This window comes from Lissotriton helveticus, chromosome 1_1, assembly GCF_964261635.1.
Source record: "Lissotriton helveticus chromosome 1_1, aLisHel1.1, whole genome shotgun sequence".
Taxonomy (NCBI): Eukaryota; Metazoa; Chordata; class Amphibia; order Caudata; family Salamandridae; genus Lissotriton; species Lissotriton helveticus.
The window spans coordinates 896,041,887-896,066,240 of NC_136057.1; the positions used below are offsets into that span (position 1 = coordinate 896,041,887).

The following is a 24,354-nucleotide window of genomic DNA, read 5'->3' on the forward strand; positions in this document are numbered from 1 at the left end:
CAAGAGTATACTTACACCATCATCCACAAGCCGGTAAAAGCTGCAAATCCTGCTGACTATATGTCCAGACATCCCAAGGCAACGTCCGCATCTAATCCCTCAGTAGCTGAGGAATACACTAATTTTGTGGTGGCTCAAGCCAGACCACCCGCAGTACCTTTGGAAGCCATCATCGATGCTACCAATGAAGATGCCACACTACGAAACATAAAACATCGCATTCAGACAAACAGCTGAAGACATCTGGAGAAATCCGGACAGAATGAACATATCGACAGTCATGAGCTGTCATCTTTCAGACATGTGAAGGATGACTTGTCCATCACCTCGGATGGTCTTATACTAAGAGACAAACAAATCATCATTCTGAAACAACTGCGCCAAGGCGTCATCAACTTAACACATAGAGGGCACAGAGGTATTGTTGCTGCGAAGAGGGCGTTGCAGGACCGAGTCTGGTGCCCAACGCTTGATCAGATGGTTGAACTCATACTGAAAGATTGCCCACAGTGTCAGCTAGTGAGTTGGGAAGATCCTCCTGCGCCGCTCCAAATGTCTGAATTGCCGGATGGTGTGTGGCATCATGTCGCAGTAGACTTCTTTGGACCGTTACAATCTGGCAAGTATATCCTGGTCATAATGGACGAATATTCATGTTTCCCAATTGCACACCTCATAGCGTCAACCAAAGCTGCTTCCACGATACCTGTACTGGATGAGGTTTTCGCAGCATGGGGCATACCGAAGGTAGTGAAAACAGATAATGGCCCACCATTTAATGGACAAGAATTTGCTGCTTTTGCCAATCACCTAAGCTTCAGACACTGGAAGATTACTCCATTGTGGCCACAGGCCAATGGAATGGTGGAAAGATTCATGTCCACTTTCAAGAAGACCATCCAACAGGCAGAACTGTCCAAACATGATGTGCAAGTGGCTTTAAATGAGGTATTACGAGCATATCGAACCACACCACATACCCCCACAGGCAAATGTCCGGCAACACTAATGCTGGGTCGCACTGTGCGCACAAGAATACCAGTTTGGGAAGACGACACCAGTGGCCTGTCTCAAGACTCTGGGCATGAAGAATTAGCAGCATGGGACAGACTGAAAAAGGAGAAGATGAAGGAATATGCCGACTGACGAAGAAAAGACGCACAGCCATCCATCCAGGAAGGAGACTGGGTACTGGTGCGACAAGCCCAACAGAGAAAAGCAGACTGTGATACCATACATGCCCCCTAATAGTGACGAAACAAGAAGAGACCATCATCACAGCTGAATCGGAAGATGAGAGAATCACAAGGAACGTGGCGCATTTTCAAAAGTGCGCGCCCCATGTCAGAGAAGCGTTAACTGCACCTCGTAGTGTAGTCTAAGGAGAGGCACCTGAGTCAGCAAGTGACCATCGACCCTCCACGCCTCCTGACGACGGGGATCAGGCGGCTCAAGAAGTAAACTCTCGGCCGCAGCGAACTCATCGAAGAACTGTCAATATATTGTTGTCTATTATTGTATACTCTGACATGCATGGACACACGTGAGGTATGTCAAATTGTTTAAGAAGGGGGAAGATGTAATGTAGTGAAATCGGCTGGGCACTAGGACCAGCACATGAGATGGGAGGGGAGCTAGAACGGAAGAGGAGGAGTGAAGGCGGGGAGAGGCAGTTGGAGTAGGAGCAGGGTAAAGTAAGGACACAGAATAAAGACCCTCAAAAATAAATATGTGTCGGTGTCATGATTTCAAGATCCACGACACTACATCATGTAAAGGGGATATTGGAGGAAGCTAGCTTGGTGATATGTACTCAAGTGTTGTGGGTGTGTGGTCGGGAGCGCAGACATAGAATTCCAAAGCTTTATCTGTAAAACAGAGTATTACAAATTACTCAAAAAGTTGGAAAAGCCAAATTTACCATTATATGGCTGTCGATGGTCAAATGAGTGAGAACTCCTCCTGCTTTCTCCCTGCATTAACCATCAGTGTTGCTTCTTTAACCATAGATTCAGACAAGTATCATTTTTATTAGCCACCTCCTCTTTTCAGAAGCTGAATTGTATCTAGAGTTATATTTATATGCTCAGGTGTAGTCAGATGGGAATATGCAGCACCTCTTTCAATTTCTTGCCCAGATAATCAAAATATAAGCATCTTAATAATGTAGTCTCAATCTAATTTACCTTTCACTGTTTTTAGGTAAATTCATCTTAAACGTTTATTCGGCTAGTTTTTGCGCATGGTGCATAATGGTTAGTAAAAGACGATACCTGCAGTGACTCCTAGTTACAAGCCTGTCCTTTATTCAATGGACTGGGATTCCATATGACCCGTTGTTCCAGCAGCCGAAATGACCAGGTGTGGGAAAAGTTCACCAGGTGTGGGAAAAGTTGAAATATATTTAAACATTTTGGGAAGTGAATCGCCTTAGGAAAAATTCGAATCTGTTCTTTTATTGAATTTAATTTGTTTGCTCTGTAGCAAATAGAAGTCACATTACGGGAGTGCTATCAGATGTTTCTATTTTCTCTTGCTAGATAAAGACAAGGAAAAGGACGAAGATGACGATACAAAAAACCCCTTTCAATATATGGACACCGATATATTTCTTTACAGGAGCAAGGCAATAAAGGAAGCCAAGGAGGTTGGTGCTGATAAATACCTGCTTTAATGCCGTCTTGCTATGTAATAGTCATGACTTCTCTTTTGGAACTGTTTCAAAAGCTGTATAATTGGCTGCAACACTGTGTTATCTAATTGTGTGTGTTTGAGTCTGGTTAAACTATATGGCTAACACAATTTGTCAATGAGGGTGGTGCATGTGTAGGTTCGTTGGCCTACCTGCACTGCTGACATCATTTCTGCCTGATACAAGTGATTTAAAGCAGTTAAGTCATTTTTGCGTCGTTAGATGCTACAAGTGTACAACGTAAGGACATTTTAGGCTAGCAGCATCAGAACGCATATTGCTTTATAATGGCCACCACACAGACGAATGGGAATAAGTTTGACTTCGTCATTAGTGACAGTACCATTTATGCTGTAGTAACATATCCAAATACATGATGTTCTATTTACACTGTTTTGAATTTTTTGTAGCCCCAACCACTACCAATGAGAGCAGCGACATTGTCAGCAAAAACTGTTAAGTGCAGCTGGGAATTATGATGTAATCATGGACACATACACTTTTGATGACACAGCACTAGCAATTAAGAAACGGCCGTGTGAAACAATTTCTAAAGCTTCAATGCTGATCAGCATATTTGTTATGTTTTTATTTTTCTTATTTGATTATATTCACCCTATTTGCAATATTTCCACCTGTACAGGAGCGATGCCAGCAGCACAAATTGCCCATATCTGAAAAGACCACATTTGCATCTAGAGCACAATCCCATGCATATTCTAATCGTAAATATTCAAAGGAAGATGATCTTAAAGAATTGGATCTCAAGACATTAGCAGAAGAAGCACTGAAATGTGATACTAACTTTGCTATTTGTAACGTCCATAGTGAGTATAGAGTTTCTTATGTTAAACCATTTATTTGCATGCACAGCAAATACATATGATTTTGGTCTACATTGGCATTCAACCTTGTTTCACTGAGTGTAAGAATGGAAGAAGCTAAAGTAAGTCACCAAAATCACATTTGACTCAGGTTTACAAAGTAAATCGATATATGCGTCAAGCAGAGATCGGCAAGTGCAAAGTTGTTTAAAGGCATTTGAACTCTAGATTTTTATCAAGTGTTGCTGTTAGTTCTTTTGAAGCAAATTTTTTCTCACATTAGTTTTACTAAATGATTTTGAATGTAGAACTGGAGAGACATTTTATCAATGGAAGATATCCACTTCCCCTCCTCAACCAATCTAATTCTGAACCTATTGGAATCAAAGAGTTAAAATCAAGTTGCTTTCAGATGATAATAACAGAAAAGAGATATGTAGATGGTAAACTGTTTTTTTTAAGGGGCAGTTTAAGGTAAATTTAAAGCACTCCACGCTTTACATAAAGGAGCTGGTTAAGTACCCTCCTTGGGATTAATTTTCTTTATAGTTGTTTACCATGTAGTAGACCCCAGCTTCAGAGGTTGTAGGAACATGATGACAATGGCCTGATACGAACTACTTGCAGACAGTTTTTCTCATTTCAGTTAATGCATTTTCATATTTTCTCAACTGCAAACCATAACATACATATGTTGAAGCTTATTATACCTTACTAATATCATTGATGTGCTTTTTTCCAACATGTTTAAGTTGGGCCTCTGATGGCCACAAGCAGACAAACCTCATCTACTTGATCCCTTTGAATAATTAGTGAGAGATCCGTGGAAAGTGATGACCCTCTTGCCTATTGTACTATTTCGAACATCTTTCGTAAAATTCATTATCCAAGGATGTGACTGCCAAATATAGCAAAACAAAACTACCAACTCGCATGTTTAACAACATCTATTTGGAAGACTGTATTTATTCTAGCCTTAGCAGAGTTCCACTTCACCCAAAAAAATTCCCACATAGAATAATCCATACTATAGAAGCACTCCTTCTCCCATTCATTTAAGTATACTGCAAAGGGTATGGCTATTTCCATTGAATAAATGTTTTTGTAAATGAGTATTGATTTTCTGAAGGATGCTGTATTTCCAAAAATAAGAATTTTTAAATTTGAAAGGCGTCTTCTGGTTGTGGACCTAATATGCTCATTAAATACCTAGAGCGTACGTTGAAAACACGGCAGTCTTGAGATTATGAGACATATGCATTTTGAAGTAACTGGATTTTTTTTATTTGTGCCTCTTTGCAGTTCAACCTGTGCTTTCTGTACCATCGACCATGAATGTGCGAATATGCCTATCTAATGGCCAGGAATGTATTACCGGAGAGAATGTTTGTTGTCCTGATTTAACTTGTGGACTCATTCATAAAACCATGTGCTCAGATGTGTGATAGATGCGAATCATAACATCATGGTGTACTTCTAATTGCAATTCACAAAGGCCCATTTAAATATGTATGTGCAGTAGATCCTCACCCTCACTAGTATATTTCACACACCAGTGTTGGCTCCTCCGCTAAGGTGGAGGCGCATCGCCCCACTGCTCAAAAGTAAAAGTAAAATGATAACGTATCATTATTATCATTTTAGTTTTCCTATTGTAGTCAGTGGCAGGGCTGGCCTGAACAGGGGGAGGAGTGGTTTGCGCTCCCTAAGTGCACACAACTGCTTGGCTGGCACTATGAATCTCCACCAGGCTGTAATGCACAGCCTGGTGAGGAAAATGCCCAACCTCCCATTTCCCTTCTGAGCGCCGAACCACAAAGCTCAGGCAAATTACACGCTGCATTGCAGCATTATGATTGGCTCAGGGGAGCCTGGGAGCCCAGGTGCTTTCTACTGCTTCCTGCTGCTGGACCAGTGACAGGAAAAAGAGGATGGAGGAGAGGCGGCGGCTAGCTGTTTTCATTTAAGTGTTTTTTCTCTTTTTTCGTCCCCCTATGCCCCGCCCTACCACTCGGGTCCGGTAGCAGCCGCCACCGCCTCATATAATAAAGCCCTACTTTAAATGTGGGTGTGGACATCAACAAGGTACTATTGTTCTCGAAAATGGGAGAGTCAAGAGACATTCCTGGAGGGGTACAAAGAAGGATATGCAAAAACACAGATGTCACACTTCTACTAAAGCAGTACTACAGTCTACCCAGACTCAATATTTTACAGCCCAGCTTTAAAGAAAGTCACGCATCACACCATCCCACTCAGAAAAACTGAATTGGAATCATGCAGAAACCAACACAGGCAGGCAATAGCAAGAAATATTTCAACCAGTAAACAAGGTTCTTTGAACAAGAGTGCATACACCACACTTGGCACCATGACAGATTCCATACAATTAATGGTGAAGGAATGTAAACATTAAAAAACCTGCAGTTCAAAACCACCACTTGAAACATGTTCCATCTGTCAACAATTAAAAATTGACTTACACACAACCTGTGCACATGAAGAAAAAGCAATTAAGCACACCTAAACATATCAGAGCGCTTTGAGATTTTGTACACAGAACACAAAATACATTCCTTATACAGCTTCTCCAAAAGCACATTTCCTTAAATACATACCTGCAAAAAGTAAGGGGGCCAGGAGCCATTGACAAGGAAGGCAACATGCATGTAAGTATTACATGTAGTGCTAAATATAGCCTATTTCCCCATCTCCTTAATCCCTTTAGATATTTATCAACACTACCTAGTGGCGTAGCTAGACCTACTGCCAATCGGGGGCCGAACCAAAGTTTGCCACCCAGTGCAGGTAAGAGTGGTGCGGGGGTGGCGGGCAACGGACGACTTGTTCTGGGGAGGGGGTCTGACAGACACAATTTGCTCACCTCCGCCGCCCTGGGTGGGCTGCCCCCCTTCGCTATGCCACTGACACTATCTCACTAGAGGTATAACAAAGCATACATACTGCTCTGAGGCAATATAGAGTACACATCTAGCATCCTTGTGGCACACTTAAAGATATCCTTGCCTTTTGCACCATTTTATTTCTTCTGTGTTTTTATATAGCGCAAAACTGACCTGGAGGTAAGAGCACCAGCTGCGTTACACAAGGACACATTCATTTTTGTTAGGCACGGGGAGATTAAGTGATTTGCCCAGAAACTCAGGATGTTGAGTGTCATTGCAGAGACTCAAACCCAGTTCCCCAGATTTGAGATCGGCCACTCTAGCCGTTAGACCACATCCTCTCATACACATAGACCCACACCTTACAGTAAGGCCATAAATAGGCCTCAAGTTGCCCCAGTGCCCAGAGGTCAAAGTCTGGATGTGCACAGCAGGCATGTGACTTTAAACTTCACTTATGCCGTATGTCTTGTTGCATTACAGTAGTACGACAGGGTTGATTCATTGATAAAAGTCGAGCATTATCTCTCTCCACACTTTTGACATCCTGGGACACCACCGTCACCTGCACCGTGACCAGGAAGCTATTCATGGCCATGTGATCATACTTTCTTCAGTATTAGGGGTGTCTTTCATAGATTCACATGCTTGAATATTCCCCGTCGTCGAAGTGGGAGTCCCATGGTACATAAAATAGCAGTAATATATGTATACAAAAGTAAAATTATTATAATTATACAATACATATACACATAAAATATATATATATATAAAATACAATAAACTCAAAAGGCCCATAGAAAGCCTAAGGGAGAAACTCAACTTAGTAACATATCCATGTCATTATGTCTTGGTCCATATTCCAGCCAATCAGGCTGCAGTTCCCTCTAGAACCTTCTCCTCAGAAGCTCAAGACCTCAGATTTTCTACCGCACGTCGTGTGAAGGGAGTCTCCCTGAGCTCTGCTCAGTTTTCCTCTTCTACTAGCTGTTATTTCTTCAAAATGTCTTCAAATAAAAAATCTTTGTTCAAAGCCTGCCCTTCTTGTGGCAAACTGCGTCTTTTCCATGAGGATCCACACAGTAAATGCATTTACTGTCTCTACCCAGACCACGAGGTTAAGAACTGTAAGTACTGTCGCACTCTTCCTCCCAAGACTCTGAGAGATAGAGAGGCCCGTCTCCTTCTGTGGCTACAGAAGTTGAAGACTTCAGAGTCTGTGGTGTCTGATGTGGAAAGTTTTTCTTCCAGTGTTTCCAAGTCTTCTCAGAAGCGTGGGTCTGAAATTGAGCTTCCATCTCCTTTTCTTAAGAAAAGTAGACTATTGGAATCCTCCAGGATTGTTTCCCCACCGGATTTGCTTCAGGGCACGTCTACGGGACCTAGTTCTCTGACGTCTGCGCCCAAAGCCATGCCTTCCACAAAAAAATCTGGCATAGGCTCGTCGACGGGCTCATCGACGCGCCCGTCAAAGTCTTCAACGACGACGAAGTCTGTCACCTCTACGTCGACGACGACCTGTTCTATGTCATCCTCTGCCGCGTCGACGACGATCACCTCGTCGACGGCAGCCCAGGAAACGAGACCTGTGATGTCCATTATTAGGATCTCGTCGACGAGTGTCAAGTCAGTACCGTCGACGAAGAAATCATCGTCGACGCTTCCCTCGTCGACGCGAACACCGTCGACGGTCCCGCCGTCGACACGAATATCGACGTCGAAGACCAAGTCATCTAGAAGAACCTCGTCGACGGCGCCTCCGTCGACGGTGCCTCCGTCGACGGCTATAACATCAGCGTCGACAACTCCGTCGACGGCTATCTCGTCGACAGTTAATTCATCGTCGACGGTCAAAGCTCCGATATCGTCGACGGCTCCGTCAACGGCTCCGTCGACGGATAAGACATCTTCGTCGACGATGGGAAAATCTTCAATTTCAACTCCTCAGGTTGGTCGTACTACTACTGCTGTTGCTTCAACGGGCTCGTCGACGTCTCGTCCTCCTCCGACCTCAGCTACCATTTATACAGTGGTTACTGCTTCTTCCTTGAAGACGGTTCCTCTCATTCAGCTAAGTCCTATAAGGAGTGGTACCCGTCTTCTAGATAAATTATTTCAATCCGGTGGAGAGGACTCCGACCACGAATCTGAGGTGGAACAACTGTTTGCACAGGCATCAAGTCCATCTGATTTGAACATTAAGTGCCTGGAGTACAGTGATGAGGGTGACGAAGAGGAATACGTCGAAGGTGGGAATGATTTATTTCCTGTTGACGAAGCAGAGACTGTAACTTCAGAACCAGTTACACAAATTCCTTTCTCTTTGGTAAAAAATTTGCAACACATGCTTGATGACTATAACCGCAGGTTCCCTCCATCTACACCTGCCTCCCCGGCATTACCTGCTCCTCCCCAGCCTCAACTACCAGCTCCACAAACACCTGCTACGGTTCCACCCGCGTCCCCGGGAGGAACTCGTCCTGACACTGACAATGAGGATCCTGCTCCTCAAGACACTGATGACGATGATGACGTCGATATGAAAGAGTGGGACAATTACAGAGCACAAACACCTTCCACTCCGCCTACTTCACCTCTTGCATCTCCTCCAGTGGACATTGCAAACTTCCATACTTTAATGGTCCGAGCTGCGAAACGCTTTCATCTCACTGTAGAGAAACAGCAACATGAGAGTGAATGTTTCCTGTATGATTTTAAGGACATTTCACAAAGACAATCACACACAATTCCAATTATTGACTTTATTTGGGCGGAGGGCCTTACACTTATGGAACGTCCTAATTCAGTATCTGCAGTCTTACCCAGATTGGACAAGAAATACAAAGCTCCAGCGTCCGCTCCAGCCTGCTTGGTATCCCAACCAAAAGCAGACTCAGTTATTACTCAGGCGGCACAAAAAAGATCTCGTAATCCGGCAACACCACTCACATCTCCTCCTGATCAGGAAGGCCGCAAGCTGGACTCTATAGGGAAAAAGTTTACAACCATGGCAGCCACTACTGTCAGAGCGGCTAATACTTTAGCTATTCTGGGCCGTTACGACCGCTAGATGTGGTCCGAGATTGCCGCATTGCTTCCTCAGATGTCTGAGACCATCCGTGCAGAAGCACAGGCCATTATCCAGGAGGGAGAGGTCATCTCGTCGGAAATTATCGAATGCGCCCTCGATATTTCAACCATGGGTTTTTGCCAATTAGCTGGAGCTGCAGTCCTGAGGCGTCAAGGCTGGTTGAAATCTAAGACTTTTCGCCCAGAAGTCCAAGCAAAGGTCCTTGATTTGCCGTACAATGGAGAATCTTTGTTTGGCAAGCATGTGGACGATGCTCTTGAAGCGATCAAAAAGGACACTGACACTGCAAGGTCCTTAGCTACTCTCCAATATAAAAAGCGGCCCTTTCGGGGAGCACGAGGTAGAGGTGGGGGCTCCTATACTTTTCGTGGATCAGGCCAGTAACGCTCATACAATACCTACAGCGATAACCGGCAGAGAGGTTCATACCAAAACCAAAATCGTCAGTCTTCCTCCAGACCATACCAAAGGAAAACAAATTATAGAGGTGGTGCAAACAACAAAAAACAGTGACAGTTTCAGTTCCTTTCGTCTGCCGACTATGCATCTTGGAGGTCGCATCTCAAAATTCTTTTGCAAATGGTCCGACATCACCTCCGACCAATGGGTCCTGGACGTTGTCTCCAAAGGCCATACCCTGGAGTTTACAAAATTCCCTCCCACTCATCCACCTTCGGGGCCACCCTCTCCCCACCTCAAATAACTTTTGGCCCAGGTGAAATTAATGATCCAGAAAGGAGCCATCGAGATAGTGCCGCTAGGTCAACGCGGCAAGGGGTTCTATTCCCGCTTATTCTTACTCAAGAAACAGTCGGGAGAATGGCGTCCAATTTTGGATTTGCGGGCCCTAAACAAATTCATCCTTTCCAAAACTTTTCAAATGTTAACTCTGCTCCAAATCCTGAATTACCTCAATCCGGGGGAATTCTTCTCAACAATAGACCTCCAGGACGCATATTTCCATGTGCCAATTCACCCCAGACACAGGAAGTATCTGCGCTTCACAGTCGGACACCTGCACTTCCAATTCAAGGTCCTTCCATTCGGCCTCCGTTCAGCACCGAGGGTCTTTACCAAGATCATGGCCCCGGTAGCTGCCTTTCTACGCCTACGAGGCATACAATTCTATCCATACCTGGACGACTGTCTCATAAAAGCTCCGAATCTTCAAATGGCAATCCAGCATACACAGTCTTGCCTCTCCCTGTTTCAAGACTTGGGTCTTTCCATCAATTGCCAGAAGTCACACTTTCGCCCATCTCAGCGGCGAGATTTTCTAGGAGCCTTGCTAGATTCTCATCTAGGCATGGTCTTTGTCTCCCAGGAACGACAAGACCGTATGCTCAAGTTGGTACGATCACTCCAGTCAAAACTGTACGTTTCAGTCCGGATGTTGAAATCATTCCTCGGCATGGCCTCTTCTGCAATACAGTTGATTCCTCACTGCAGACTACATATGAGGGTCATCCAAGAAGAGTTGGACAAGCAGTGGAAACAGATCTCTGGATCTTTCAATGACAGGATCCTTCTCACGCCCCGCATCCTACGGGCTCTGGAGTGGTGGGCTCACCCTCCAAACATTTCAAAAGGTTGGTCTTTTCAAGACACTACTCCAACTCTAACGCTTACGACCGATGCATCCCTGGAGGGTTGGGGTGCACATATCGAAGACCTATCAGTACAGGGAAAATGGACTGCGGTCCCGACACTTGGCACATAAACCGCCTGGAGCTTCTGGCGATCTTCCTTGCCCTAAAGTCTTTTCAAAGGATTGTTGTTAGAAAGGCGAACCCGGGGGAGGCAGAAGGTGTCTGACTGACCACCCCTAGGTCTACCCCTCCTTCAGAGAAGGGACCGAGCGATGTCGAGGGGCCTCCGACGTGAGGGCCCTCTCCTAGAATCGTACAGCAGAGTAACCACACCACTACAAATGTACACCACACGTAGATAGAGTTTTCAATCTTTATCTGGCAATAGGTATCATTTCAATATATACAGCAGATCCCGAGATCTGGAAAGTCTCGTGACAAAGGGCAAGGTAGCGGGACAGTCTTATAGATGGTCGGTTGCAAGGAGACTCTACGCACAGCTCTCAATCCTCGAGCTGGGGGGTTCCGGAAGGTTGGGCCGCGGCAGCGCCAGCAGGCTCCAAGATGGTTCAGCGAGTGTGGACCGCGGCAGCGCCAGCAGGTTCCAAGATGGTTCAGCGAGTGTGGACCGCGGCAGCGCCAGCAGGTTCCAAGATGGTTCAGCGAGTGTGGACCGCGGCAGCGCCAGCAGGTTCCATGATGGTTCAGCGAATGTGGACCGCGGCAGCGCCAGCAGGCTCCAAGATGGTTACAGCAAAGATAAACCGCGGCAGGGCCAGCAGGTTCCAGGTAGAACAGCAAGGTGAGTTCGTCTCAGGGTCAGCCGCGACAGCGTCAGCAGGGCTTCTCGACTCCGGGATACAACTGCCGTCCTACTCCGGGGCTGGCCCAGATATAGGTCTGGAGTCCTTTGATGTCCGGACCCTCTCGCCTGGGGGTCAGAGGGGCCGGGATGATGGTGTCCAGACACCCAGCAGGGGGTGGAGCCAGCGCTCAGGGAGGCCGGAGGCCGATCGAAACCAGGCATCCGGGGACGGTTGGAGAGCCATCGAAACTCCCCTCTCCTTGTCTCTGGTTGAGTGGCCACTCTACCACCCGGAGGGCTCTTGGTGCCTCGATGGCGGGCTCGCTGGGGACGTGGCTGGGCCGGGACCACGTGTCTGTGACGTGATGGGCCCAAGATGGCGTCGGGCCTGGAATGAGGGTCCGGGGTGGGCACCGGACCGGTAATGCTGTGGCGGCCCGAGTGTGCCGTGTCAGTGGTTGTGGGCCGCCGTGTGGCGGATCTGGTGGTTTGTAGGTCGTGCAGAGGTGTGCCCGAGGCCGACCCGGGCTGGATGGAGGGCCGATGTCGTCCGGGGGCCCGCCATGCGGGAGGGGTAGGACCACGCCACGAGGCCGGGTCCAACACACGTCCCCTCCAGCTGAAGGCAGGAGAGAGTCACCCATCTTCTTGGGGATTCTCCTCGCCAAGGCGGAAGAATCTGGAGAGGCCGTCAGCGTTGGCGTGGTCGTTGCCAGGGCGATGCTCCACGGTGAAGTTCATCCCTTGGAGGGAGATGGACCAACGTAGCAACTTCGGGTTCTCGCCTCGCATCTGCATCAACCACCGCAGGGGCCGATGGTCGGTCTGTACTCGGAAGTGGGTGCCGAAGAGGTAGGGCCGGAGCTTCTTTAGGGCCCATACGACGGCGAATGCTTCCCTCTCGATGGTGCTCCATCGTTGTTCTCGGGCCAGCAGGCGCCGGCTGATGAAGGCCACAGGAAGGTCGACTCCGTCAGAGTTCATTTGGGAGAGTACGGCCCCAATGCCGTGTTCCGAGGCGTCAGTTTGGACGATGAACTCTCGGCTGTAGTCGGGGGCCTGGAGCACCGGGGCGGTGCACATGGCAGTCTTTAGTGTCTCAAAGGCTACTTGGCACTCGGGGGTCCAGTGCACCTTCGGCGGTAGTCTCTTGGAGGTTAGTTCTGTGAGGGGCCCCACAATGCTCCCATAGTCCTTTATGAACCGCCGATAGTATCCAGTGAGCTCCAGGAAGGCTCAGACGGCGGTCTGGGTGACGGGGGGCTCCCAGGCCTGGATGGCGTCGATCTTGGGTTGAAAGGGAGCCACTTGGCCGCTCCCCACTTGGTGTCCCAGATAGGTCACGGACCCTTGACCGATCTGGCACTTGCTGGCTTTTATTGTTAGTCCGGCCCGTTGGAGGGCCGTCAGGACCTTCCAGAGGTGGGTCAGGTGCTCGTCCCAACAGAGGCTGTACACCGCAATATCGTCCAGATAGGCGGCACTGAACTCTTCCAGCCCTGCCAGCACCCGATTCACTAGTCTCTGGAAGGTGGCCAGAGCATTCTTCATGCCGAAGGGCATCACGTTGAAGTGGAAGTGGCCATCGGGGGTCGAGAAAGTGGATCGTTCTTGTGCCCCTGGCGTGAGGCCGATTTGCCAGTATCCGGCCGTGAGGTCGAAGGTGCTGAGGTACCTGGCGGCTCCCAGGCGATCGATCAGTTCATCCGCTCGGGGAATGGGATGGGCGTCGGTCCTGGTGACGGCATTCAGTCCCCGGTAGTCGACACAGAACCGCAGCTCCGGGGGCACCCCGGGGGCGGCGGCCTTAGGGACCAGGACGACGGGACTGGCCCATGGACTGTCTGAGGGTTCGACTACCCCTAGGGCTAGCATCTTGGAAACTTCGGCTTGGATGCAGGCCCGGACTCGGTCGGGGACGCGGTAGGCTCGGTGCCGCATGGGCGGACTGTCCCCGGTGTCGACGTCGTGAACACACCACTGGGTGACTCCGGGGGTGAGGGAAAGTAAGTTTGCAAATTGACCCAGCAGTTTCTGGCAGTCCTGGCGCTGTTTGGGTGTCAGCGCGGGAGAGAGGGAGACCCCCTCGACGGAGCCATCTTTCTCGGAGGTGCTCAGGAGGTCTGGTAGAGGCTCGGAGTCGTCCTCTGCTCCGTCATCGGTAGCCAACAACAGGCTCAGTTCGGTGCGGACAAAGTGGGGCTTGAGCCGGTTGGCGTGTAGGACCCGGAGGGGGTTCCGGGGGGACTCCATGTCCACTAGGTAGGTGACGGGGCTCTTGCGCTCCACCACTTTGAAGGGCCCCGTCCATTTGTCCTGGAGGGCGCCGGGGTCGACCGGGGACATGACCCAGACCTGCTGGCCCGGCTCGAATTCAATGGACGAGGCATTTTCATCATACCAGCGCTTCATCTCCTCTTGACTGGCCTTCAGGTTGGTTTCGGCCAGTTCCCGGAACTTCCGAGTCTGGTTGCGGAGAGTCAAGAGGTATCGGAAAACATCGGGCGGAGTATCGGAGGCGGCCAGCTCCCAGCCTTCCTTGACCAGGCTGAGGGGGCCTCGCACAGGGTGTCCATATAATAGTTCAAAGGGGCTGAACCCCAGGGACTTCTGGGGTAACTTCCGGTAGGCGAACAGGAGGCATGGCAGCAGAACGTCCCATTTGCGCCGGAGGGGCTCTTCTAGGCCCTTGATCATTCCTTTCAGGGTCCTATTAAATCGCTCCACTAGTCCATTCCCTTGAGGGTGATACGGGGTGGTGAACTTATACGCGACCCCGCACTGTTGCCACAGGGACCGCATATATTTCGATATGAAGTTTGTGCCCCGATCACTTACGACCTCTCGGGGGAAGCCGACTCTAGAGAAGATCCCCATTAGCGCCCGACCCACTACGGGGGCTGTGATAGTCCGGAGGGGGATAGCTTCTGGGTAGCGGGTGGCATGGTCCACCAGGACGAGGATGAAGCGGTGCCCCTGAGAGGTTGGAGGATCCAGGGGCCCCACGATGTCGATCCCTACTCGCTCGAAGGGAGTGGTCACCACGGGAAACGGTTGGAGTGGGGCCTTGATTTTCCCCCCACTCTTTCCGCTGGCTTGGCAGGTCGGACAGGCTCGGCAGTGGTTGTACACATCGCTGCGCATCTTCGGCCAATAAAAGTGGGTCACCAGGCGTCTGTAGGTTTTGTCCTGCCCCAGGTGCCCGGCGAGGGGCACATCATGTGCCAGGTTTAAGAGAAAGTCTCTGAAGTGGAGGGGGACGACTAGCACTCGGCCGGCCCCCAGCTCGGCGATCCTTTGTTCACTGTACAGGAGGTCCTGGTCCCAATAGATCCAGTGGGACCCCGAGGAGTCTCCTGTGGCTTGCGTGGCGGCTTGTTGTCGGAGTCCCTCAAGGGAAGGACATGTCTTTTGCTCCCGACGGAACTGCTCGCGGGTGGGGCCCCCTTCTTGGCGCCAGTGGGCTAGTTCGGGAAGGGGCCCGAGCTCGGGAAGTTCTTCATGGCTGGGGCCCTGCGGCCCCAGTTCGGGTTCGGCTGTGGCAGTGGCGGGTGGCGGAGGTGCCGGCCATTCAGGTTCTTCGGGCAGATTGTCTTCGGTTGGGACGGCGTCCCGGGTGGACATGGATCGGGTCGTTATGCAAACCCATTCAGGAAGGCCTAGCATACCCAGATGCTCTCTTCGCTCGATCTGTGCCCAGGGGGAACTTTCCAGGTCGTTCCCTAGGAGGCAGTCCACCGGGGCATCGTCTCGGACGGTGACTTTCAGCAGGCCGGACACTCCTCCCCACTCGAAGGGGATGCGGGCCATCTGGCACAGGCTCTCGGAATTGTCCGCTGACTGGACAGGGCACACAACGTGGGGCAAGATTTGTTCTGGGGTCACCAGATGGCAGCGGACGGCGGTTATGCTGGCCCCCGTGTCACGGAGAGCCTCGTCCAGGCATCCGTTGATGGTGACCCACTGGCGGTCCTTCTGGGTGTTGACCGGAATCTGGTCTCGGGGGATCATGTCTTTGTCGCCCAGGGAGGCGAGGCACATGGCCGCGGACTCCCATTCTTCTGGTTCCATAGGGACCTCTTCTTCTTCATCCTTTTCTTCGCTCAGAGCGGCTGCAGTGATTTGTCGACCGGGGGGCCCGGTGGTGCCGGCCCGCTGGTTCATGGGGCAGAGAGGATCATTGGCATAGTGACCCAGCCGCTGGCATCTGTGGCACGTAACGTTGGGGCGTGGCCCCGGTCGGGCTGGATGGGCCCCCCTCGGGCTGGAGGCTGGTGTAGAGGAGGCGGGCGAAGACCCCGGCGGGAGGTCTCGGCCTCGGCTGATGCCAGACCCACCGCCTCGCGGCCGGTGGTTCCCCGGGGACCCTCGTCCGTATTCTCCTGTGGTGTTCCGGTGGACGCGGTTGCTCGCCCACCGATCTGCTTCGACCGCTAGCTTTTGCAGCTCGGTCAACTTGCTGTCGAGGAGGTGCTGTCGTAGTTCAATGAAGCAGTTGTTGGAGAGGTGCTCCCATAACATAAGGTCGACCAACTGCTGGTAGGTAGTGACCTGACTGCCTTTGACCCACCCCTCGAAGGCTCTGCTAAAAAAGTTCACATATTCCACCCAAGTGGTACCGGGGATTTTTTTACAGTCTCGGAACCTCTGCCGGTACATTTCGGGGGTGAGTCCGTAGCGCGTGAGTAGGGCCGTTTTCATGTGTTCATAGGAGGTCATTTCAGTGTCAGGGAGTTCCAGCAGGGCGTCCCTCCCTTCGTTGACGAACTTTCCCCACAGGCCGGCGCCCCAATTCTTCAGGGGCACCCGATGGGCGGTCATGGCCACCTCGTAGGCTTTGAACCATTGCTGGATATCATCGTTCTTGTAGTATTCTTTGACTACATCTTTCGGTAGGTGAACCTTGGTGTCCACGGGAGGGGCCGAGGTCTTGGCCCCGGCCGCGCTATCTTCGTTGATCTTGGCTTTGATTTCTAGTTCTCTCCGGCCTCGTTCGTGTTCATATGCTAGTCGTTTTTCTTCGAGGTCACGTTGTCTCTGTTTATCTTCTAGATACCCCTCCAGCCATAGTTGCTCGAGGGCTATCTTTTTCTCCGCTAGCTGGAGTTCTCCGTCTAGCTGGAGTCGTGCAAGCTCCAATTCGTGTAGCCGGTTGCGCTCTCGTGCGTCTTCATAGATGAGGTCCGCGTTTAGTGTTGCGGTTCTTTCCCCCGTCGGGGGTGCGCTGGTTTCCTGTTGCCCGTTCGGGCTATTCTCCTCTTGGGGTGGTCTGTCTCGGGTTTCCACCCAGGCTTGTAGGGCCGATTTGAAGTCCTCTTTTGTGCTCAGGCCTGTGGTAGCGATACCCATGTCTTTACAGAATTGTTTTAGGTCTTTGTGGCTGTATTCTTCTATCTTCTCTTTCTGGAATTCGGCAGGTAGGTTGGTTCCTTGGGTCGTCATGGTCTCTGTGTGTTTTTCCGTCGTAGCGGGTAGATCACTCTCTGTACGATTTTGCGTTGGCTCGGATCCCACCGCTGCCACCAATGTTAGAAAGGCGAACCCGGGGGAGGCAGAAGGTGTCTGACTGACCACCCCTAGGTCTACCCCTCCTTCAGAGAAGGGACCGAGTGATGTCGAGGGGCCTCCGACGTGAGGGCCCTCTCCTAGAATCGTACAGCAGAGTAATCACACCACTACAAATGTAAACCACACGTAGATAGAGTTTTCAATCTTTATCTGGCAATAAGTATCGTTTCAATATATACAGCAGATCCCGAGATCTGGAAAGTCTCGTGACAAAGGGCAAGGTAGCGGGACAGTCTTATAGATGGTTGGTTGCAAGGAGACTCTACGCACAACTCTCAATCCTCGAGCTGGGGGGTTCCGGAAGGTTGGGCCGCGGCAGCGCCAGCAGGCTCCAAGATGGTTCAGCGAGTGTGGACCGCGGCAGCACCAGCAGGTTCCAAGATGGTTCAGCGAGTGTGGACCGCGGCAGCGCCAGCAGGTTCCAAGATGGTTCAGTGAGTGTGGACCGCGGCAGCGCCAGCAGGTTCCAAGATGGTTCAGCGAATGTGGACCGCGGCAGCGCCAGCAGGCTCCAAGATGGTTACAGCAAAGATGGACCGCGGCAGCGTCAGCAGACTCCAAGGTGGTTACAGCAAAGATGGACCGCGGCAGCGCCAGCAGGTTCCAGGTAGAACAGCAAGTGAGTTCGTCTCAGGGTCAGCCGCGACAGCATCAGCAGGGCTTCTCGACTCCGGGATACAACTGCCGTCCTACTCCGGGGCTGGCCCAGATATAGGTCTGGAGTCCTTTGATGTCCGGACCCTCTCGCCTGGGGGTCAGAGGGGCCGGGATGATGGTGTCCAGACACCCAGCAGGGGGTGGAGCCAGCGCTCAGGGAGGCCGGAGGCCGATCGAAACCAGGCATCCGGGGACGGTTGGAGAGCCATCGAAACTCCCCTCTCCTTGTCTCTGGTTGAGTGGCCACTCTACCACCCGGAGGGCTCTTGGTGCCTCGATGGCGGGCTCGCTGGGGCCGCGGCTGGGCCGGGACCACGTGTCTGTGACGTGATGGGCCCAAGATGGCGTCGGGCCTGGAATGGGGGTCCGGGGTGGGCACCGGACCGGTAATGCTGGGGCAGCCCGAGTGTGCCGTGTCAGTGGTTGTGGGCCGCCGGGTGGCGGATCTGGTGGTTTGTAGGTCGTGCAGAGGTGTGCCCGAGGCCGACCCGGGCTGGATGGAGGGCCGATGTCATCCGGGGGCCCGCCATGCGGGAGGGGTAGGACCACGCCACGAGGCCGGGTCCAACAATTGTTCAAGGTCAATCCCTGCTGGTGAGGACAGACAACACCACCAGCATGCATTACCTGAACAAACAGGGGGGCACCAGGTCCCTTTTGCTTTCTCAACAAGCACAGGAGATCTGGAATTGGGCGATTTGTCATCAAATTCATCTCACAGCCATCCATGTGCCGGGTGTTTCCAATGTTCTGGCAGATTCACTCAGCAGATCGTTCTCGGACAATCACGAGTGGGAACTCAATCAACCAACTCTCGAGTTCATCTTCCGCCAGTGGGGCCAGCCGCAAATGGATCTTTTTGCGACTATCACCAACAGGAAATGCCGACGCTTTGCAAGTCTTCATCCCCACAGAGAGTCGAGCGGAAATGCATTTTCGATCAGCTGGTTGAACGCATTCAGCTACGCTTTTCCTCCGCTTCATCTGATTCCACGCTTACTACACAGAATGAGGCTTCAACCCTGCCACATCATTCTGATTGCACCCAAATGGCCGCGGCGCCCATGGTTCTCGGATCTGCTCTTGTTCTCCCAGAACGAGCCAATTCCGCTTCATCCACTGCCTCACCTCCTCACAATGAAGCAGGGGCAGATTTGCCATCCGGATCCAGCATACCTCCAGCTCCATGCCTGGAACCTCAACACCATGAATTTGCGTGTCTAGCCATCGACGCTGACTGTAGGGAGGTGTTGGCGCACGCCCGTGCCCCTTCCACCATTAAAACCTATCAGTTGAAGTGGAAGCGTTTCTGTGTCTGGTGTCACACCAAAGCCTTGGATCCGATGACCGCCAAACCTGAACAGATCCTGCCTTTCTTCCTATCCCTTGCAAAGTCAGGACTTTCCCACTCCACTCTAAAAGTATTTTTAGCGGCTCTCTCCCGCTTCCGCCATGATGGTTCGACTTCACTGTATTCATCTAGAATCATCCAACAGTTTTTCAAAGGTCTCTTCCGTATGTTTCCACCCATCGGGCGTCCTCCGCCTGCTTGGCGCTTGAATCTGGTTTTGTCTAAGCTCCTCCTACCTCCTTTTGAACCCATCCACTCAGCAAGCTTAAAATTCCTCACGTGAAAGTTGCCCTATTACTCGCCTTGACATCATCTTGGCGTGTCAGTGACATTCAGGCATTCACGATTCAGTCTCCTTTTCTTCAGTTTTCAAAAGACACTGTTTCATTACGTACTAATCCAACATTTATTCCGAAAGTTCCCAGTGATTTCCATCTCAACGAACCAATCATTTTAAGAACTTTCTTTCCTAATCCACAAACTCCTGCGGAACGTTCATTACATTCCCTGGATGTGAAACGTTGCCTTAAATTTTACATTCAGCGCACTGCATCCATCAGGAAATCTGATCAATTGTTCGTGGCCTACGGCCCGATCTGCAAAGGTCAACCTGTTACCAAACAAACTATTACTAGGTGGATTTCCTCCACCATTACTTTTTGTCATCAACGGGCTGGCAAGCCTCTTCCAGCTTCAGTACGTGCTCATTCCACTAGAGCTGTGTCAGCCTCTACTGCCCTCTTTGCGGGGGTACCTCTACGGCACATTTGCAGGGCTGCTACGTAGTCGAGCAGCCATACTTTTACAAAGCACTACTGCCTGCAGTCAACAGACGCCGCTGATGCAGCAGTCGGACAAGCGGTGCTGCGGAATCTTTTCCAGTAAAGGTGAGCCTCTGTTGCTACCCGCCTCCAGTCATAAAGGTTTTTCCTATTTTATATATATATAAATATATTTATTATATGTTTCAATTTACTGTTACCTATATGACTTATTTGGTGTTTACTGCTTTCTACTCTTATTCAAGCATGTGAATCTATGAAAGACACCCCTAATACTGGAGAAGAACATAAGTTACTTACCTGTAAACTGTGGTTCTCCAGTATTGGTGTCTTTCATAGATTCACATGCGACCCTCCCATCCTCCCCTCAGAGGCTCCTTTCTCCTCAGGCACTTTTGGTTACTCTGTGCTACGAAAATCTGAGGTCTTGAGCTTCTGAGGAGAAGGTTCTAGAGGGAACTGCAGCCTGATTGGCTGGAATATGGACCAAGACATAATGACATGGATATGTTACTAAGTTGAGTTTCTCCCTTAGGCTTTCTATGGGCCTATTCAGTTCTATGGTACTTTTGAGTTTATTGTATTTTATATATATATATATTTTATGTGTATATGTATTGTATAATTATAATAATTTTACTTTTGTATACATATATTACTGCTATTTTATGTACCGTGGGACTCCCACTTCGACGATGGGGAATATTCAAGCATGTGAATCTATGAAAGACACCAATACTGGAGAACCACAGTTTACAGGTAAGTAACTTATGTTCTTCTCTTCCAGGGGATCCTCACCAATAGTCATAAGCACATGAATATTCCCACCCATGCGTGGGACCCCGGAAACATATAACATATATGTGGAAACATATATGTAGCTCTATATAAATCTATATATATGAACAAAGAATCTTGCTCCCAGAGAAGAAGGCACATACACGAAAGCTGCTGGAATAAGGCAATCTTTATTTTCCTGGGTCTCCCTCAACCCCGAGCTCAAGAGACGAGTTTCGGCTTCGAGGAAGCCTTTGTCAATCAAATTGGCGCCCAAACAGTATTAGTATATATAGCCCTCTCCCTACAGGCACGAGATAGACATAAACAAAATACTGTTGCGAGGATAAACTGCACTGAAGTGGATTAGAGGTAAAGTTTAACCATATTCTTGTTGTTAAACACTTGGGCAATGTCACTGGTGGTACCATTTAAACAAATCCGATGTTTGCCAAATTTGCATAGTGTAAAAAATAAATGGATATCTGCAATTCCTAATTGATATGTAACCAGCAATGTAATGCCCCTCTCCCTTCCAGTGTGGATGTATACGCTCATAAACGGGCAACATTCATGACCCCTGCCTGAACGGGAACATTGGGAGTAAATGCATTGGTCCACCAGTAGCTCATAAATATGTGGCTGAATACACAAATAAAATTATACATTAAAATGAACGCTGCAAAGTATCTCAGCTTTTCTATAACAAGGTTCCCCCCGAGTCTGGCAAATTCAAGCGGGCCGGGTCAAGGTTGCTTTCAGTTCGATCTGTCTCTGTTGCCTTAGTAACCATAATATTAGATGCCAGTTGTTACTTTGAGTTCGATTTGTCTCTTTAGTTTTAAAATTGCAATACTGTTCAATGCCCTGTTATCCTCACATCGTCCAAGTTGATATCCTTATGAGACAGTGTGGCATAATGTTAGTAAGCGACAACACGCGGCCAAATAAACACATATTGTGGCTTTCCAACATCAATGAAAGGCAGCAGGTGTGCGCCCATGTCCACACAAAACTACAACTCCTATAAGGCAATTTGTCGGACCGATGAATACCGGAAGTCCATGGGCAGTGACCCTTAACTAAGTCAATATTCTTAGTCCATCTCTTCATGGCCAAAGTCGAAATAAACAAAGGGATTAGTGAATGAATAAAGCCATCAGAAAGGAGGTGCTGAAATCCTGTTGGGTGCTGAGCATAAAATGTAAATTCCATCAAGCACAAACCCAGGATCGAAGGAGACCAATAAACAAAAACTGAATATGCCACACAACTCTCACCGCTTCCGCATTGGCATCCGCGGTGCCCAGTCACCAGAGGGCACAAGACTTCTGGGCAAGTAATTTCTAGCTAGGGAAATGCACACCCCATGCTGGCAGTCGCAAAAACCGCCCGCTACGGGATCCTGGTCTCCCCACTGCTGTCACCCTTAGTCCTCTTCCTGGTATCCACTCTGGGGGCTCCACCTTTAGTATTACCATACTCCTCCAACAATCGTGGTCAGAAGGAAGAGCCACAGCTGACTGGTGTTACGTGGACAGCACTTGAACCGCCAGCGCTGAATTCAATGAACAAACAATCCTGCTCCCAGAGAAGAAGGCACGTACACGAAAGCTGCTGGAATAAGGCAATCTTTATTTTCCTGGGTCTCCCTCGACCCCGAGCGCAAGAGACGCATTTTGGCTTCGCAGAAGACTTTGTCAATCAAATTGGCGCCCAAACGGTATTAGTATATATAGCCCTCCCCCTACAGAAAAATACAATGCAGCCCTCCATAGGAATGCTGAGCAATGTTGTAAGAAATTTCCTTGTATATAAATACATTCAAATAAAGCAGGGAGAAAGAAACACATTTGTAAACTGCTTTCCTATACAGCAGAAATCACAATCCTGCAAAGAAGATTGAAAAACATTGTCAGCACATAGGCTGCATTGCAGAACACTCAGTGTAGAAAGCTGAAAGCTAACCCACAGAATACACACAGATAAACTGGCACGTGCCTTTAATGCAGCCATGATGCCTAGTTTCCCATCATGCCTCAGTCGTGACAGTTAGGTCAGTTGTTCTTTCCGGCGCCTTCTGTCAGGACCCTGGTTACTTCAGCTCTAACATTTTCTCTGATTTCTGTCCGAAAATACTTCTCTTTTTCTGTCAAAAGCTGTTTTACTTCAACGTCTTTTGTTGTTGAAGTATATCTCTGCTGTTTTTTAAGAGAGTTGAGCATTATTTTCCAGTTAAAATGCCCTCTCTTTTTGACTCTTGCCCTGCCTGTGGCAAGAAGAAGGCTAAATCAGACTCCCATCCTGTCTGTATTGTCTGCTTTCCTTCTGATCATAATCCCAAGACCTGTCAGTATTGCCAGCTGCTGTCCCAAAAAACCCTTAAGGACAGGGAGAGGATTCGCCTTTATGGGCTGGCTGAGAAGGGGAAGACTCCTTCAAGAGGCAGGTCTCTGAGGAAAGAGGGAGCAACTACTCAATCAAGAAGTAAGGTTCCAATCTGCTCTCCATCGGCGTCAGGCTCGGCACTTCAAATTCCTTCATCGGTAACGAAAACGTCGACACTGGCCGTCGACGAAGACAACGGGTACGTCGAAACCTCCGCCGTCGTCAACCCGGCGATGATCGACGTCGCCGAGTAGATCTCCGTTGGTGCGGGCTCTCCCAGCGTCGAGAAATAGATCTCAGTTATCACCAGTAAGTCGGCGTTCAACGTCGAGACATGCTCTGCCGTCGCCAGGTCACCAGCGATCGGCGTTGAAGCAGGCGTCTCCGTTGCCGTCAACCAGGCGGCGGTCAACGTCGAGACGCGCCTCGTCACCAGAAGCAAGGCACTCATCACCTCCGTCGTCGTCCAAGTGATGTTCGACGTCGAAGGCTCGATCTTCGCCGACGTCGAAGAAAGATTCGTCGTCATTACCCAGAGTGAAATACACCAGACGTCGTTCGACGTCGAGACAGCGATCTCCATCGACGACGAGAAGTGCCCCGATCTCAACTCCACTCACTTCCAGTAGTTGGTCAGCATCGAGAGAGAGATCGAGCAGGCATCAAGAAGGGACGTCGAGAAGAATTTCTCTGTCCATCCTTTCTTCATTGGGGTCTCCTGCACGCTCAATGTTGAAGGCGAAGTCTGTGGACTCCAGGTGTTGGATGTCACCCCATACAACTTCGAAGCCCATTACAGATAGTACTCCTTCTAGAGTGCCACCCATCGATGATGTGAACACCTTTCATGATGTTCTCGCCAAAAGAGCACAAAAGCTGGGCATATCCATGTCAGCTCCTCAGACCACCATGTCCATCATTTTC

General features: G+C 49.7%; 1 protein-coding gene across 2 annotated transcripts in view; it reads left to right on the forward strand.

Annotated features, from left to right (window-relative positions):
• Positions 1-24,354, forward strand: part of CCDC38 (coiled-coil domain containing 38) — a 2,097,275-nt gene that overhangs the window by 168,793 nt on the left and 1,904,128 nt on the right. For both annotated transcript variants that reach the window (XM_078675825.1, XM_078675815.1), the window contains exons 2-3: positions 2,541-2,647; positions 3,336-3,519. In XM_078675825.1, coding sequence (XP_078531951.1) covers positions 2,541-2,647; positions 3,336-3,519 — 291 coding nt within the window. The remainder of the gene's footprint in view (positions 1-2,540; positions 2,648-3,335; positions 3,520-24,354) is intronic.